Source organism: Dipteris shenzhenensis, chromosome 12, assembly GCF_047967505.1.
Source record: "Dipteris shenzhenensis isolate YYH24624 ecotype China chromosome 12, Dip_SZ_1.0, whole genome shotgun sequence".
NCBI lineage: Eukaryota > Viridiplantae > Streptophyta > Polypodiopsida > Gleicheniales > Dipteridaceae > Dipteris > Dipteris shenzhenensis.
Window position 1 is genome coordinate 43,851,982 of NC_141607.1, and position 18,033 is coordinate 43,870,014.

The 18,033-nt window shown below is 41.7% G+C and overlaps 1 protein-coding gene across 1 annotated transcript; it reads right to left on the reverse strand.

Annotated features, from left to right (window-relative positions):
• Nucleotides 1-387: 387 nt before the first annotated feature.
• Nucleotides 388-16,440, reverse strand: LOC147896259 (uncharacterized). The gene is made up of 10 exons (XM_087382418.1): nt 16,339-16,440; nt 16,164-16,247; nt 15,870-15,980; nt 15,634-15,759; nt 15,166-15,529; nt 13,689-14,812; nt 12,073-12,335; nt 1,113-1,179; nt 929-979; nt 388-647 (listed from the first exon to the last, which is right to left on the reverse strand). The coding sequence occupies exons 1-10, from the start codon at nt 16,438-16,440 to the stop codon at nt 549-551; spliced, it is 2,391 nt and encodes a 796-aa protein (XP_087238544.1). The 3' UTR covers nt 388-548.
• Between the last annotated feature and the right edge of the window lie 1,593 nt (nt 16,441-18,033).

An 18,033-nucleotide genomic window follows, 5' to 3' on the forward strand; every position in this document is an offset into this window, starting at 1 on the left:
CTAGGTTAAAGTGATGATAAAATAACCAATAAAACATCTCAATTGTCACATAGTATGTGGCAATCTGATGACATACTTTCCCCCATTCTCATCTCATCTGCTATCAAGCAATACAAACCACACGGGGACGCTAGGGCAAATGTGATTATTTAATCCCTCATTAAAGCCAATTGTCACTTTGTATACACTATCGATTTCAAGAAACATAGCCCAAGGGAATGCCAAATCTATGCAGCAGTCCAGACAATCAATAAAAATCCCAAAAAACAAACAGATGCAACTCCCTAACCTCTAATATTTCTAGATTGTCTCCAATATAACACATTAGCACACACAAATACAGAAAGTACTGTTAAAAGTAAAGACCTCAACAAAGTGCCTGTACAATGTCTTATGATAGTGTTAAGTCGCCGAGAATAGCCTCAACACAGCCATGGCATAAACTTGTTAAGTTACAAGATTAGTACCACAGATATTTTACATGACCTGTCCGCTTAATAGACCAGACTTTTTCATACAAAAAGCATTTAGAAGTTCTCCAAGGAGAATTATGGTTTATGCCCACGATCTCTGCAATATTGACTCTCACAAAGACACCGGAATGCTTTAATAGGATGAGAAGAATCTTCAAAATCGATGCAATAATCCTGGAGCCATCATTCACAAATTGCAATCTGTTAGAAATAAAAGAAGGAAGCTAATATCTCTGCAATATTGACTATCACAAAGACACCGGAATGCTTTAATAGGATGAGAAGAATCTTCAAAATCAATGCAATAATCCTGGAACCATCATTCACAAATGCAATCTGTTAGAAATAAAATAAGGAAGCTAATTAACCTGTCTAAAGCATTGGCACCTTCAAAAAGCTATTTATCACAACAGCCATTAAAAGCACCCTGCCTAATGGAGGTATAGAAGGAATACCCAGGTGAGCTCCTCAAATGCCTTCACTAATCGAGTGGTGAAAAAGGCAATCTGACAGCCATGGAATGAAAGATTAATTAAGCTTTACCTTCATTAGTTTTCTATGTGCATCCTAGAATAGCTAGTATGAACAGTTGCATGATCTATAACAGTATTAGTAATCAATTTGCATTCCAAATATTACATGATAGTAATGATGATCTGGGCTCTCAATCTCCACTGGAATATCCACCAGATTAGCATCATAGCATCTGCAACCAGCGCAGTTGTTTCAGTTTGAATCTGATGCAAAGTGAAGCTATCATGAGTAAAATGCGAATGTGAAAGCTGAGGCCACAATGTATTCAAGAAACAATGCATATACATTCCATCTCAGAAGAATTGGTCAAATAAAACTTCTGATATAAGCACGTGCTACAATGAGAATTATCCAAACATTACCACAATACAAATTACCATCTGCTCAAAGTGGAGTCTAACAAAAAGCACACCATGGAAGAATTGTGTTTGTGTGGCAGTGGCCATATGCAAGCAAGGTCAAATGCCATACTGAGTTACAAAGGGTCAATTGCCAAAACAGTCTTTGAAGAAGAGAAAGTACAGAGAAATAAATACTTGGGAGAGGTTCCATCAATTCGTCAAACAGGAAGGGAGTTGTCCAACATGAATGCTATGGTAAAATTATCAACATCTTAGCAATAAGGCAACTTAACTGAGCGAGTATCCCCATAATTAAAATAGAATGTAGGTCGGCCTCCAGTGACATAAAAACCTTGAAGTGAAACGTATACGCAATTGTGAGAACAGACTTATGCAGGCAAAGAGGAACTCCAGTCGGGTGGTGCCCCAGAGCAGCATGATGAGCCCACTGCCAATACAAGATTGGACCACAAATGAGAATAAAAGGCCACCCAGGGTGAGGTTAAAACAAGATTTCCAAATACAACGAGTGTATTTAATATTAACTTTATTTAACCCTACCTGCATGCACTCCCTTACTTTTCAGTAGCGGCTTAGGGGCCCCTGGTGGCACCTTCAATAGAGTCAGCTAGTTGATTATCTAAGTAGTTCACAACTAGGGGCATGTCCTTTTTTCAATGTCATGGTGGAAAGATGTGAGATGAAAGCTCATGCCATGTGTCTCCATGGATCCACATATATAGGATGACACTTCTTTCCTTTCTCAGCCATGAGATTTGGATCCAGTCAATGTACGCCCTGCCATGTGACTATACCACGTCCTAAACATCTCCAATATTTCCATCTTTGAACCTTCTCGATTCGAATCTTTCTTGCCACATTAACATGACTATTGCAGTCCTAACCTAGCTCAGGAAGTTGACATGCCTTGATAAATGGTTGGACTCAAAGTTCAAAAATGGAGAGCACAAGATAAAGAAAGAGTATGCCCATGAACCACACGGTGCTAAATCAAATCCCACCTCTTTCCTTAATGTGTACAAGTGCATAGAGAGGCAGAGATGCACATAGTAAATGACATGTGCTCAACTATGTTTGGAAGGTGCAAAAGTTTGCAATTTGCAATCGCGTGCAAAAACGAATGTGAGCACTTTATAGACCTGCAATTTTTCTTAGATGCATTTAGTATTTCAACTCCAGGCTACTAATATTCAAACACCCTCGTACTACCAATCTCCTTGTGAGGGCTGAAGCCTGCAGGCTGCAGGTCATTACTCATGCTCTAGTGTCATATGCCTCATGGTCTCCATCATCCTCATCGCCTCCATTTCTTGCAGGTGAAGCATGCCCTAATAAATAACAGGTTTGGAAAAGCGCTGTTAGCAAACTTTTGCTAAAGCATACAAACTCATTTGTTTGCAACTATGGTCCCAAAGATGGACCAAAACCATATACAAAATGTGTTCACACTGTGCCACCATCTAGCAGCAGGGTGCTGCCTTGATATAGACCCCTGTGACTTCAAGACTGTTCTCCTACCTCCTCATGGCCCCTTCCAACACTCTCAGCCTGTTGCTCTCCTAGAGCTTCAGTGGGCTCTGTAGTGACGCCCCACGCACACGCCTTCTTGCTGCTCCAATGAACAGCCTAAGGCTGTGTTTTCTCCATGAACCTTTCTCTGATCCTGCAGTGTCAAGCATCCTGCAGTGTACCGCTCTTCACCCTTCAGACTGCTCCTGACTGATGCGCAATCTTGGGCCCACCAACAATGGATGCTGGACTCCTTGTTGCTCTCCAGGACAGCCGATTGTGAGGCACACCATCATCCTGAATAACGTCAACAATAGAAGTGATGCCCTTAAGGAAACAAAATAGGAACGAGGTTCTTGTAAAGCCAATGGACACTGAGAAATTATTGACCAGTGAATGCTTTCAACTCGCAAAGAATTCCCCAGCAAAGATTGTCAACCATTCCATTCCAGACGAGAGAGGACGTGCTTCCAATCAATGAGCAAACTGGAGACCAAAGGGCAGCCAGGCAAAGTGCCATCGATGCAACCAAATAAGAAATTCCAATAATTGATTTGCCAGTGACCAAAGGCAGCAATACTGATATGTGTAACTAGAGATCTAATCATAAGAGCCCAAGGCTAATCACCTTGCAAAAATTGCAGCAACATTTTTCCTATGTGAGCAAGGATGTGCATCTGGATATTCATGATGTTCAAACCACCATCCATCTTAGGAGAAGAAGTTGATGCACTGAAAGTAGTCTGATACTTTTTTTGCCATGTTTGGAACGCCCAAAGATTTCCATAATGGCAGACATGAAAGAAGCAAGATCTGCCTTGTTGAACATTATCAAAGGCAAGTAAAATTGAATATATGCCACAAGGATGGACTGTACTATCCTAAGCCGAACATGCAAAGGCCAGGTTGCCAATTTCTAATATTCTAGCGTTTTGCGAAGGTTGACCATTACCCAATTAGTTTGTTGACAACGAGTGAGAACCCACCCCAAAGAGTAACCAAGATGACAAACAATCTGAGTGGGTGGAATGATTTTCCCGGGCCACAAAAGACTATGCCAGTCTTTAGAATGCAATGGGAGCAACTTGGACTTTTGAAAATTTACATGAAGACCAGCTGCCAAACCATAAACAGAGAGAGCCTGCATCAAAGTAGAAAGATCATTCTGTGTATTCTTCACGATAAAGAAAGAATCATCAGCATAAGCTTGAGCAACCATGCTGCGATTTGCATCCAATTCCAAACCATGAAGGAAGCCTACAGCCACGAGATGATCATTATATTGCAGCATAGGATGGGTAGCAATGGCATACAATAAAGCACTACGGGGACATCCCTGACAAACCGAACAACGAAGAGTCCACTCATCAGAGAGATCTCCAACAAGGATGCAAGCTGCATTGTTGTCCCTGTAAAGCCAGTAAATAATCTGCTGCATTTTTGTTCTAAACCCCAAAGCTCGCATTGTTTGCGAGATGAAATCCCATTGACCTGTATCAAAAGCTTTTGCAATATCCACCTGTAAGAGCAGAACATCCTGATGTGTGTATTTGGCATATTCAATCCCTATATAAGCATTAGCAATATTATCTGTGATATGCCTACGAGGAACGAAGCCATATTGCGAAGGATGCAGCCCATCATGCAAATAACTTTTAATACGATCCACAATCATTTTGGCTATGATCTTGTAAATAACTGGCATAAGCGTTATTGGTCTCCAATCAGTGAGCAAATCACATAACTACTTTTTTGAAAGGAGCTTAACAAGTCCTTTTTTCCATGACATAGGCATTTGCTGATTTTCCCAGGCTGAATTAACCATTTGCAGCAGAGTGTGCTTGAGGATATCCCAGAAAGCAAGAAAAAATTCCACAGTGAGACCATCCCATCCGAAAGATTTCCATCTGCCACAAGATTTAACAACATCTGACAATTCTCTTTCAATAAAGTTGTAGCCCTGCGGCAAACAAGTGCCACAGTCACTCCAGTGGGTCGTGCGCCTAGTCTAGTAAGCATGGAGGTAAGGTCCCCTAGTATGACCTATGCCTCAATGTGCTGGGAAGTTTGATGTGTCTCGGGCTCTAGCTCGAGTCCCCGTGGTTGCCGCCTCTGTGAGTCCTATTGATCAATACTAGCTGGCCGGTAAAACTCGGTGATCATACTCTAGATGTGTGCCATGATCTCCCCCGCGAGCTCTGAGTACCACTCCATGTGCCGTACGGCCTCGTGTATGAAAGCTACCAAACATCGTTAGTCTAGGTAGGATAGGAGGCTCAATAGGGAACTAAAGCCGTCTCTAAAGAGGCAATGGTACTAACCTCTAATCTCGTAGTATACCGGGCATCTTAAAGTGAAATGCTCCCTTGACTCGATCTCTTGGGAATCGCTTAGGGTATGTGGCCCTCTTTGGGTATGCCTCCACTCGACCACTCTCTATACGAAGGCAGTGTGATGAGACCCGGAACTACCCAATCAAGATCCTCATGGAGTGGGGGAGGTGGATCCGCGTGTATCCTGGTGGGTCAATGAAGCCCTCCTCGAAATCCATAGGCAGTGGTCTCTATAGAAGCTGAGCTGCATAGGGAGCTCATGTGGTGCTAACCAAGTCCTAAATGTGTGTAACTGTAGGAGACCCTCTCGGATGACTTGGTTCACCTCATGATATGTGAGCGGGACAGAGAGGGCATCAATGCTATGCTGGAAGGAGGGTAGCCTGTCTATGTTGAGCCCAAGGCTCTCAAACCATTTGCAAGTACGTACATACTAGCACCTCTGGTCGCCCTCTACTGCTAGAGTCATGGAGAAGCATAAAGCCAACCAAGGGAGCGTACGTCGCCCTGTGGTGGAAGATCCATATTATTGAATGCGAAACAGATATATGATGACCATGTCGCATCAAGCTGTAGTGGGGATGTCCCGAATTCAATCAAGACTATCTACTGTGGGACAGAAGGCTTACTGCGGATCATCCATGAAAGCATGACAATCTCAAGTCTCTCACTTCGAACCCACTATGTCTCTGATAGATCAAGCCCCCAACAAGGGCTGACATACATACCTATGGGTCGAACCAAAGAGTTGAAGAGGAGAGACTTGGTCTGAGGATCCTAGAAGTGAGAGTGAAAGTACTATCGCTCGAGTCTAGCCTACGCAACGTAGCCCTTGCTCAATCGAGCCTGTAGTGCTGGTCGCATTGTAAGAATCGGGCCAGAGGACAAGACCCCCAAGTAGGTATAGGATGCAACTACCTCCACTAGCAACCCATCCACACGCTTTTTTTTTTTAGTGAGAAGAAATATTTTATTGCTGTGAAATAATTACATTCATAGGTACTCCAAAAGAGAAGCAACTACTACTCAACCGAAAATATCAGTATAAACCATATATACATCATGATCAATCAAAGGAATCTGAAAGCAATCATAAAACGATTGTTGCAGAGATCGTTTAAGAAAAACCAAAGATGGAAAAGTAGGATCACCAAAGACTCTATGATTTCTGTCCATCCATAGAGTCCAAAGTACCCAGTAGCACACCCAAACAAAAAATAAATCAAAACCCTGTCTAGCGGGATGAAAACCAAATAACCAGAAGAACCTGCCAAAAGTAACAGTAGGAAATCTCACTCGAAGAATGAGAGCGAGGAAATCACAAGTATGTGGACAATGCCAGAAAATGTGAGGCATAGATTCAGCAAAATGTAGACATCGGTGGCAAACAGCCCGGGCAATATGTCTATGCATGAGTAACCGCCCAGATGGAAACATTCCAAGTAGGACTCGCCAGAGGAAAAGCTGTTGCCGAAGAGGGACTTTATAATGCCAAAGGAGACGCAGCCGCTTTCTCCACCATTTTGGTGGTCGATCCATATCCCAAACAGAATTGGCTCTGTCAGAAACCCAAGACGGAGGTAACAACACTTTATACAGAGAAGGCACTGTGATATGTGACAGCTTCAAAGGACGGGCTGAAGAAGAGGAAGAATGGAGAGTCCAATCCTCAAGCCTATCCTGAAGTTCCAAACGAGATACCGACAAGAAAGGTTGAAGAATTTCTGAAATTTTGTGCCATAAAGGACGATAATGGCCTCCCAAACTATACTTGCTAGCAACCACAGAAAAAGATAAAAGAGTGCCATCATCCTGAAGTACATCCACCACAGAGGCAATACCTTTGAAAGATATAAAATAAGGATGCCTCAGTTCTTGTATAGCCAAAGGAGGGTGGAATTCTTTGGACCAGTAAATATTCTCAGCCCTCAAGAAATTTCCCAACAAAGAAACCCTGCCATTCCATTCCAAGTGGGATAAAATATGCTTCCAATCAAGAAGCAAACGAGAGACAAAAGGACAGTCTATGATCTTGCCTTGAATAGAGCCAAATAGAAAATCCCACTGTGTAGGCTGTCAATGCCCAAAAGCATAAGTATCAATATGCAACAAAAGAGAGCGGATCATGAAAGCCCAAGGCTGATCCGCTTGCATAAACTGCAACATCATTTTTCCCCTGTGAGCAAGTATATGCACTTGAATATTGAGTATGTTCAAACCCCCATGCATCTTTGGAGAACAGAGACGATGCATAGAGAGTAATCTGAGACTTTTCTTGCCATTTTTTGAACGCCAAAAAATCTCCATGATAGCAGACAAAGGAAACTAGATCTGCCTTAGTAAACATAATGAGGGACTGATAGAATTATATGTACGCTATCAAAATGGATTGCGTTATTCGCAAACGAGCATGTAATGGCCAAGTTGCAAGCTTCCAATATTCAAGTTTTTTCCTCAGCTTTGTGAGCACCCAATCAGTTTGTTGAGAACGAGTGAGCCCCCAACCTAGAGAATAACCAAGATGTCGAATCAATTGAGAAGGTGGAACAATTTCCCCAGGCCACAAAAGACTACGCCAGTCCTTAGCATGCAACGGCAATAGCTTGGATTTCTGAAAATTCACATGAAACCAGCAGCTAAGCTATATCTGGAAAGAGCCCGCATAATCAAGGAGAGATCGCTCTGAGTATTTTTCAAGGTAAAGAAAGAATCATCAGCATATGCTTGAGCGATCATGCTACAGCTGCCAGGAATTTCCAATCCATGCAATAAGCCTGTGTCCAAAAGGTGGTCCATATATTGAAGCATTGGATGAGTGGCTATGGCAAATAGTTTATAAAGCACCAAGGGGACAACCTTGCCGAACAGAACAACCAAGAGTCCAGGTTGTAGAAATATCCCCTGAAAGTATGCAGGCAACTTTACTATCTTGATATAGCCAATTGATAACTTGCTGCATTTTTGTGCCAAATCCCAAGGCTTGCATTGTTTACTGGATCCACAATTTCATCCACTTCAACCATGAGACCAACGGATGGAATAGAGTCCTTCCACTCTTTCCTTGTGTCTGCAAATCCTTCGTGCATGACATCATACACCAGTTGTGCTTCAACAGAATCATGCACGGGGTCATGCTGACCCTCAGCCTACTTTTGCTTTTTGCATTGAGCCGATCGGTCCTTTTGAAAAGTTTTTTCATAAGAGTATTCAGCCATGTCTTCTGAAGAAGATGGAACCCAAAAAGGGGGTACCTGTAAGGTGATAAAAGAGAAAAAACAGTCCCGAAAAACAGTCCACAAAGAAGAAGGAAATAGTGTATTTGCAAGGAGAAGAAGAGGAAAGAGATATTTAGGGATTTAGAGAGAAGAAAATACAAGTTCTGGAGAAGGAAAATAGAAAAAACCAGAAAAAGATCCAAGATGAACTAGAAATCAGAGAAAAAAGAGAAGTTCTGGAGATGGAAAGAGTACACAAGACCGAGGAACCAAAAAGGAGAGAAAGGAGGAAGAGAGAACCCTCAGAACCAGCATTTAGAAGATAACCCGGTACAACAGCAACCCAGGAGCAAGAAACGAGCCGGCAGCAGCGGCCTGAATAGGGCGGAAAAGGCTGTACAGGTCTGTACACCTGTACGGAATTGTAAGGAGCTATGGCGAGCCTGTACAGCAGGGAATTATGACCCCAGACAGCTGTTATGGTCGCTGATTTGGAGCAGTAGGTAGCTGAGGCAGACGGGCTTGTCTGAGGAGGCTAAGGAGCTGATGGGAGGGCTGGAGCAAGGGCTGCAGGTCCTCTCTCTCTCTCTCACACACTTTTTATTTTAGTGAGAAGAAATATTTTATTGCTGTGAAATAATTACATTCATAGGTACTCCAAAAGCGGAATCACTACTACTCAACCGAAAATCTCAGTATAAACCATACATACATCATAATCAATCAAACGAGTAGAGTCCAAAGTGCCCAATAGCGTACCCAAACAAAAAATAAATCGAATCCCTGTCTAGCGGGATGAAAACCAAATAACCAGAAGAACCTTCCAAAAGTAACAGTAGAAAATCTCGCTCGAAGCCCCTGACGAATGAGAGCAAGGAAATCACAAGTATGTGGACAATGCCAGAAAATGTGAGGCACAGATTCAACAAAATGTAGACATCGGTCGCAAACAGCCGGGGCAATATGTCTATGCGCGAGTAACCACCCAGATGGAAAAATTCCAAGTAGGACTCGCCAAAGGAAAAGCTGTTGCCGAAGAGGGACTTTATAATGCTAGCCAATCAGTTTGTTGAGAACGAACGAGCCCCCAACCTAGAGGGTAACCAAGATGTCGAATCAATTGAGAAGGTGGAACAATTTCCCCAGGCCACAAAAGACTATGGCAGTCTTTAGCATGCAACGGCAATAGCTTAAATTTCTGAAAATTCACATGAAAACCAGCAGCTAAGCCATATGTGGAAAGAGCTTGCATAATCAAGGAAAGATTGCTCCGAGTATTTTTCGGGGTAAAGAAACAATCATCAGCATATGCTTGAGCGATCATGCTACGACTGCCAAGAATTTCCAATCCATGTAACATGCCTGTGTCGAAAAGGTGGTCCATATATTGAACAATTGGATGAGTGGCTATGGCAAATAGTAAAGCACTGAGGGGACAGCCTTGCCGAACAAAACAACCAAGAGTCCAGGTTGTAGAAATATCCCCTGAAAGTATGCAAGCAGCTTTACTATCTTAATATAGCCAATTGATAACTTGCTGCATTTTTGTGCCAAATCCCAAGGCCTGCATTGTTTGTGAAATAATGTCCCACTGGACAGTATCAAAAGCTTGGCAATATCAACTTGCAATAGCAAAACATCTTGCTGCATATATTTGGCATATTCTATTCCAACATAGGCATTAGCAATAGTGTCTATGATATGCCTACGAGGAACAAAACCATATTGCGCAGGATGCAACCCATCATGCAAATAGCCTTTTATTCAATGTAAATTTATAAATCACTGGCATAAGCGTGATAGGTCTCCAATCAGACAAAGATTCACACATTTGCTTTTTTGGAAGGAGTTTAACAAGACCTCTCTTCCATGTGTCTACCATTTTCTAATTTTGCCAAGCAGAATTCACCATATGCGGCAAAGTATGCTTCAAAAGAGGCCAATATTCTTTAAAAACTCAACTGTAAGACCATCCCATCCTGGAGATTTCCATCTACCACAGGATTTGATTGCATCTGACAATTCTCTTTCAGTAAAAGCTTCCTCCAATTATTGTCGATTTAAGATCGATGGAGGAGACAGTTGATGAGCAGAAGGTATCCCAAACGTGCCACACATCTGAGGCCATGAAGAACCTGCTAGCTTTCTGTCCATTGTCCTTCTACAATTAAATGAACAGCTTGTGACATGATTCTCATAATGTGAGATTAGGCTTCACAATTCCCATTATAGTTCATTGAAAAGAATGCTAACGTTCAATTTTCCCATAGGTTCTACTGTGCATACTGGGTGCTAAGGGATGTAGCCTATGAGCTGGAGCTCCTCACATCTTCTTAGATCCATAATGTCTTCCATGTTTCGCTTTTGAAGAAGGATGTGGATCCTATGGTGCAATTCCGTGCAATTCCGTGAACAACTACTTGTGCTGAATGAACAAAGGAAATTTTAGTATGTTCCAGAAAGGGTAACTTGGTTCAGGGAAACAAATTAGCTTGGGGTTTTCCATGGATTGGAGGGGACTTCTTATAAATAGTCAACTATAGAAACCAACTTCTCTTTTGAAGCAACAACCTCACTTGTTGGGATGACACAATCCATGGAAGTTTGAAATACTTCCATTTACACTAAGCCTCCATCAATTCTGCACAAGGCTGATCTACTTCAAGGAAGATGTACACCAGCACTGCTTGTTGTTTTCTACCTACCCAGCTTCTCTTTGAGGACAATTTTGGTAATATGAAAGGAGAGCTGTAACAGAGGTTAAATAGTTAGCCTTCCATAATTAGTATTTTCTTTCAGTTGGCTTCATGAGTAGATCACGATTGACTATTCACTTGTATCGATTGAACAAGAGTGGCCATGTGGCATTTCCGCATACCGTAGTAACATGAATAGCAAGCTCGCATGTGTCGCTTTGAAGTTGGCATAACCCAATATAACTTAGTGCTATTTTCTGACAGCCAGCCTAAAATCTATATAGGGGCTGCTTTCCAACATTGCACATATCATATTAACGTAATGGAAGACATGTTAACTGAGTCTACTGCTTATGCTTGCCCTATCATGAGTCCAGTCCACGATGCATGCCCCTCGAAACCAAATTAATACACATGTTCAATAGTCTACACAACATTCTACATTTTGAACTTGCACTGTAGCTTCCTTTCGAAGTGATTAATTAGCCTATGATGTACACCTGTCCTATGATGAACTCCTAGATGGCTCCCCCTGTTTCAACAAATATAGTGAGCAAGAGGACCAGGTTCTACCTACAAGAAAACTAAATGCATTTAACAAAAGATAAAATTAAGAGAAAGGAGAAACGATATGATAAAGTGAGTCAGGCTATCGATGAAGAGAAAATCAGCATGCGCAAGGAGGAGGAAAGAGCAACAATGGCGACAAAGAATAGGCAGAAACAAGGGAAAGTAAGGAAATGGAACAGTAAACACAAGAGCAAGGCATTTCTTAGTTTCTTTAGGTTGCCTGAGATGGGCAGAAATTGCCACGAGATGTTGCAGTAAAACATCAGGCAGGTCATAGGTGTCAAAGTTCTCATTTCCATCAGGAAGTTAATAAGAGAGAGTTTTCAATACCTGAAGTATTGGCACCAAAGCCAAAAATAATGATACATTCCAGAACTCACCTGTGGTTGATAAACCTTGCCACGTTGCCATAGTTTGTAGCATCCAGACACAATAATTCCTCATCTTGCAGGATATTTTCAGAATTCCAATCAGCATCAAGCAAAACTGGATAATGTTCAGAATGCCCCTTCGTTGTACTATTCCTTGTGTCCAGCTCAATATTTGTCAAGATCTCACCTACATACTCACAAACAAATGTGCCAGGAGACAAGTCTTCCAGGGTGCGCACACCCCAACCCTTTCCTCTGGACATAAAGAAGACCTGTACCCAGAACAGAAAAAAAATCGGTAACATCACGATCCAATCGTTTCAGCACAAATGCCAATGTATCATGTTTCTTCCAACTGTAATGATATAGCCCTCAAAAGACACCTTGAGAGCTATAGAAAAAGATATAGGCATTGTTCATGCTAACAACTGTACAGGATATTGCTAGCATGTTCACCCAAGAAAACTCATTGAAGAGGCATACCAGTCTTCACGCAATTACACACTTGTGCACACCCACCTACCCATACACTATTATGTATATTATAGGAGCAACACTCTATATCCTGCATTGGAAAAGGTTTACTTGTTTGCATTACTTTAAACATTTAGTCAGATCCATACGTGCATTATACTTACTACATAAATTTTTCTCTCTCACCCAGACAATAGACACTCAATGGTATTGCTGCTCTATACTACAGTCAAAACATATTTTGATAGACAGATTATGTTGAGATAATGAGCATACAGGTACACATGCACAGTAAGTGAAATAGTAGCATTACGCACCTAAAATATACCTATCCATACATGTGTGCTTCTTGTTTGTTGCAGATTAGCTTGTAGCTATGTATGTGCACAAGCACTTACATTCAGGCTAGCGAACCTCCCACAATATCATACTAAGGTTGATTCTCTTGTTTGGTAGTTGTCCACAAGAATGTCTTACCATGGTTGATTATTTCTCTTTTAGTAGATTTTCCACAAGTCTTGAACCTGACATCCTTTCAAATTTTATAAGTTTCCATAAGGCATCGTTGGATGTAGGAAAAGATCAGGAGGCTGAATAACTTTGCACTTACTCTTGTGTAGGTACAGCATGAATAAGGGCTGCAGGTTGATGAAAACTCCTTAAAATTTGAAGATCAAAATCAACTGTCATCAATAATATTCCTGAACTTAAAGCTTCATCTTAACTAGCTAACAAATCGAAGGGGACAACACGAAGGGTTGCTGCAAGTGCACTACTAAGACAAACTCAAAAAAACACATCAATGACTGAGCCTCCCTTGTTACTTTTGTATTTCAATCGCCGCAGCTTCTGTATACACAACGCATGACAGCACTACACATTGAAGGGACAAATTGGCACATTGGCCAGGTAAGCAGGAAAGAGCACTCACTTCTCACCTCTTTCCAGATAAATCCAAATAAAACGCTGGTTTAAAATTCTCCACGACCATGAAAGTCAATAATTACATCACTGGAGGTGGGATTTTGCTATCCACTAAGATCACTTTCTGAATTCAGAGAAAATATGAAGCAGCTTCTCTTTTAAAAACTGTTTCTTCTCAGAAATTTAGAAGCAGCTTCTGTAAACATGGAGATTTATCTCAAACTAACCTGTAACTTGCAGCTGATTCCCTTCTGAACAACCCGGTTTCCACAATACATATCGCATCCACATTTACACCAGCATTCTTTGACAAACTTCCTCATAAGATGGCCCTTACAAGGTTCCGGATTTGAATGATTCTTTCCCTGCTCCACAGGGCAAATACCCCTTTCACAATAACATAGTCGATTTGAGGTCTCTATATTTCTTTTATCAGCTAATGCTTCTTGAAGAAGTGACTCACGCAGGCGACCATGACAGTCATATGCAAACTCCCCACCAGTCTCCCTTGCACAGTAACAAGGGGGGTATGATTTCAAACAGTCACCGTAGCAAGCCCCACAACAATCTTCATCACCAATTCGTGCCAATGAAAAATTAACATATGCATTTTGATAAGTTATATTTTTGGAAATGTAGTAAAAGGCTTCTGGCAGTGTGGCATTTGTTGAGATATTGACCGGAATGGGAACTTTTTCCTGTCCTCTTGAAATGTCATTAAAATTATGCCTGTGAGTTCCAATATCATCCCACCTGCTTTGTTGTAGCTGCTGAGGCACTATAGCCAATCTATCTCTTTCGTCAACTACGCTAAACTTTGTACTTTCTGAAAAAGCTGCCCCTTCAATACCACAGCTTTTGTTCTTTCTACTGTAGGTCTTCCTAGTTGGAACTGCTATTTCTCTGCACTGCAACTGGGGTTCCTGCTTTACAACCACAATCGATTCTTTTCCAACACACTCTTTGCCTTTCACATTATTTGTAACTGGCTGCTGTGAGTTTGTTAAGTGGAAAAGGGTTTCTTGCTCCTTCTTCACAGCTGAAGTCAATCTTGTCTCAGCCAAACTTTTTCCGTTTGCATCAGTTTTCTCCATAGGAGAGTGATGCGAGCTTGGAAAACGTGAATCCTTTACCCCTTCTGACCCCTCATCTGACATACTCCCATACATAACTGCAATAGCTGACAGGCCATCTTCCATTTGGCAAAGAACTCCATCCCCTACATTATGGTTTATTAAGCTTAATGTCTCCTTTCTAGATTTCTTATTTGCATTGGCACTTTGCAAAGTCTCCCTTGTATCAGCCTTTATGATTCTTGAGAGTGACTCACAATCCTCTTTACGTTGCATACCTGTCACAAAACCCCCGAGTTATAAAAAAGAAAGTCCACCAGCCAGAATCCTCACCATCTGTTTCTGCTTTGATTCAGACACATTATTGATACCCTTCATAAAGGCAGCAAATCAAAGATCTAATAACCTTTTGAAATATTCGACTAAATGTATCTATGTCACGTGGAAATGATTCATAGTAAATTGTGTGCAGAGGATCCCAAAAGTTCAAGCAGAGATATTTGGGGCAGGGCACATACAACAGGATCTCTTGTTGATTTCCAAAAACACCACATGCAGACACAACCAACCATGCAAGGGGGACAAAGGAAGAATCCTCTTTAGACCCTGTAGAACAAAGGGTGCAGATTACCAGTTTGTAGGTTTTGCTGCAGCATAGACACTGCATTCGAAGGAAATAAAGATATCTGAGGTGCCACATCATACAACATGGACGGTTGGAAAAGCACGATTTCATTTTTTTTCTCGACATTAAAGTGGTTGACCTCTAAAGGCTCTTCTTTCACTATAAGACAGGTGGACGTTGGCGCCAACGATTTGTCATGAGGCATGCCTGTTGCTGCTGGTAATGCGGTTGCGTGTATTCTGGGTTTCTTTGGAGGTGTCTCGTCCATATGAATGTTAAATCTGTGAGCTCTCGTCTCTTTATAGCTTATGCAGTCAAGTTGTAAAGTGGAACCAGGAGAGTCACACGTAAAGGTGCTTCCTCTTTCTCCCTAAGTCACATGGTATTGCAATGCATTAGCATGCACGCAATGAGAAGCATAAGTCAGTACAACCTTCAAGACATTGTGTAAGGTCTCTTATGTTGTTCACTTACCTGTATTGAACGAGGAGCTCTTACAAGACTTTCCTCTATTTTTGCTTGCTTTTCTTCATCCCTCACACAGTCGAGTTCCCTCTTCTTTGAAGGAACGCTATTCATAGAAGTGCCTTGTTCATTCGTCTTCATTTTCAAGCAACAAAACGTGCATGAGATCATTGTGATCTTCGCGTATTTTAACGGCTGATATCGTCATGTAGGAGTATAAAAGGCTCTGAGCATCGAATGACTACCTGTGGCGGAACAGGGTCGGATTCTTTCTCTTGAATTGGTCTAGAAATGCCATCGTAAAATTCTGATTGCCGTGCCTTATTTCTGGTTACCATCCGTGACTTCTCTCTGGACTGCTGTCCACATTGGAGAGAACAACAGATGTAAAATAGGATATGGTAGAAAATTGCATCAAGCCCATCAAGATCAATCGTCCAATTGTAATACTTGCCCCAAATGGTTCACACACTCGTAATTAAATTTGATTCGTGAAAGATGCTAGATAGAATGCATGGACAGTTTTGCGGCTTGCATACCGTAGTTTCCACTTGCTCGAAATAGCTATCGGCTAACGCTCTGTAGTTTTCCTCCTCGATTAGCGCCCATTCATTGTCATAAAGCTGCATTACATAAGCAGCATTGTCAAAGGCCTCGAAAAGGACATCCGTAGAGGCTAAGGACAAAACAATCAAAAATTTGCGATGGAAAAACCTTGATCAATCGTCTTAAGAGTGGAGCCACGACGGTGTGAGAGACGCCCAACATCTTCATGAAATCTACGGCGCGGCGAAACCTCTCTTTGTCTTCTGCCATCTTCACGCAAACACATGCAAGGACGAAAAGTCTTCCAAGTTCGGTTCGATAAAAACGAAACGGATTTGCCAACACTCGATACTCTTAGAGGTTCTACGGCTGGTCCGAGATTTTTCCGAGGGCAATGCCGACTTCAGCCCCTGCTGCGAGCTGAGCGGATTTCCCAAAACGACAGCTCCTGAATCGAGCTACTTCCTCCAAGAGAAGCTCCTGATCGCAGCTTACCTTCTCCTCTTTCTCTAAGGAGTGACGAGTCGATCCCGAGCTTGAATCAAGTGCGTCTGCGATCGAAGCTCGTCGTCTCGAGTCCTGAGTCGTGCGAAATCGAATGCAACTGAATCCCGAATGAAATGAGGATGGAAGCTTGGGATTTTTACAGCTGCAGCGAGTGAGAAATCGTGGCTAAGAATCAAATCAAAGTGGCAAATTAATCCGGCGAGGGAGCTTCCCAACAGAGTTTTTTGGGAGATCCCGAAGTTGCAAGCCGGTGAAGCGTTCATGCACGAACGACCAGCTCCTTAATTGCTGCTTTGTACCTTTAATCACTAGTTTAAACATCTCTAATTATATTCCTTACACCCTCAAGGACATCCGGTCTCTAGGCAGCCTAGGAGCTATTCCCCGCTCACCGGTGCTGCCCCGGATTCTGCACGTGGCCAATCCGATCCCCCGGAGCATCGAGGGATTCATTTCGCGTGCGCTAAGTACCTCGGTGCACGCACCTACTGTGCATGGGAACTACTAGCTAGGGATGAGAGTAGACAACAACGACAAGATAATCAGAGAGGAGCATGTCGCACAAAATGCCAGAGAAGTTGTTTTGTTGAGTTCAACGCAGTACGATAGAAATCGAGGACAAACGTAAAATAGCTGAGCGGTAGATGCTTTGTAAGAATTGTAATTCGAGCAAACTGACCCTTCTTCAAAATTATGATTTTTATTATTATAAGTCAGGTGAAAGCATAAGATGTAGCACAATACCTGGCTATGAAGCATCAACCAAAGTAGACAAAAGCAAGTTGGGTATACTTGGAAAACGATCTCGTACACTGATTACAAGCACCTCAAGAATGTTCAAAGAATTTAGATTAAGTGAATACATCTTAGGGAGCAAAGTTTCGCACATATCCTAAGAACAAGCAATTAAAATAGATTCTTATCATAATATGTATTATAACCACATAGTGTGGCAGGGAGGCAACACTCTTCCCTCCCCAAAGAATTATAATTTAAGGGAACACTCGGCATCACGTTTGAGAATGTCACATATATTATCGTTTTGAAGAAGTCTTGAGTGAAAATTAGTGGATGTATAAGATATTGACATATTACTTAGATGTCATTTGCTAATCTTTCTTGTAGTCATAGAGCAAATCAAGAAATGAATATCGTGCATGCATATTTCTTTCAGTTTCTACAAACATTGGAATACAAGATATGAATTCAAACATAAAATGTCTAGTAAACTTATCTTGCATGCAATCATGCATGATTTTGTATACAATAACAAATCATGATTGTATGTGTTTTTTTTTCTAAACATAAATATATTTTCCACAATCAAAATAGTAGGTTAAAATCGATTGGACTCAA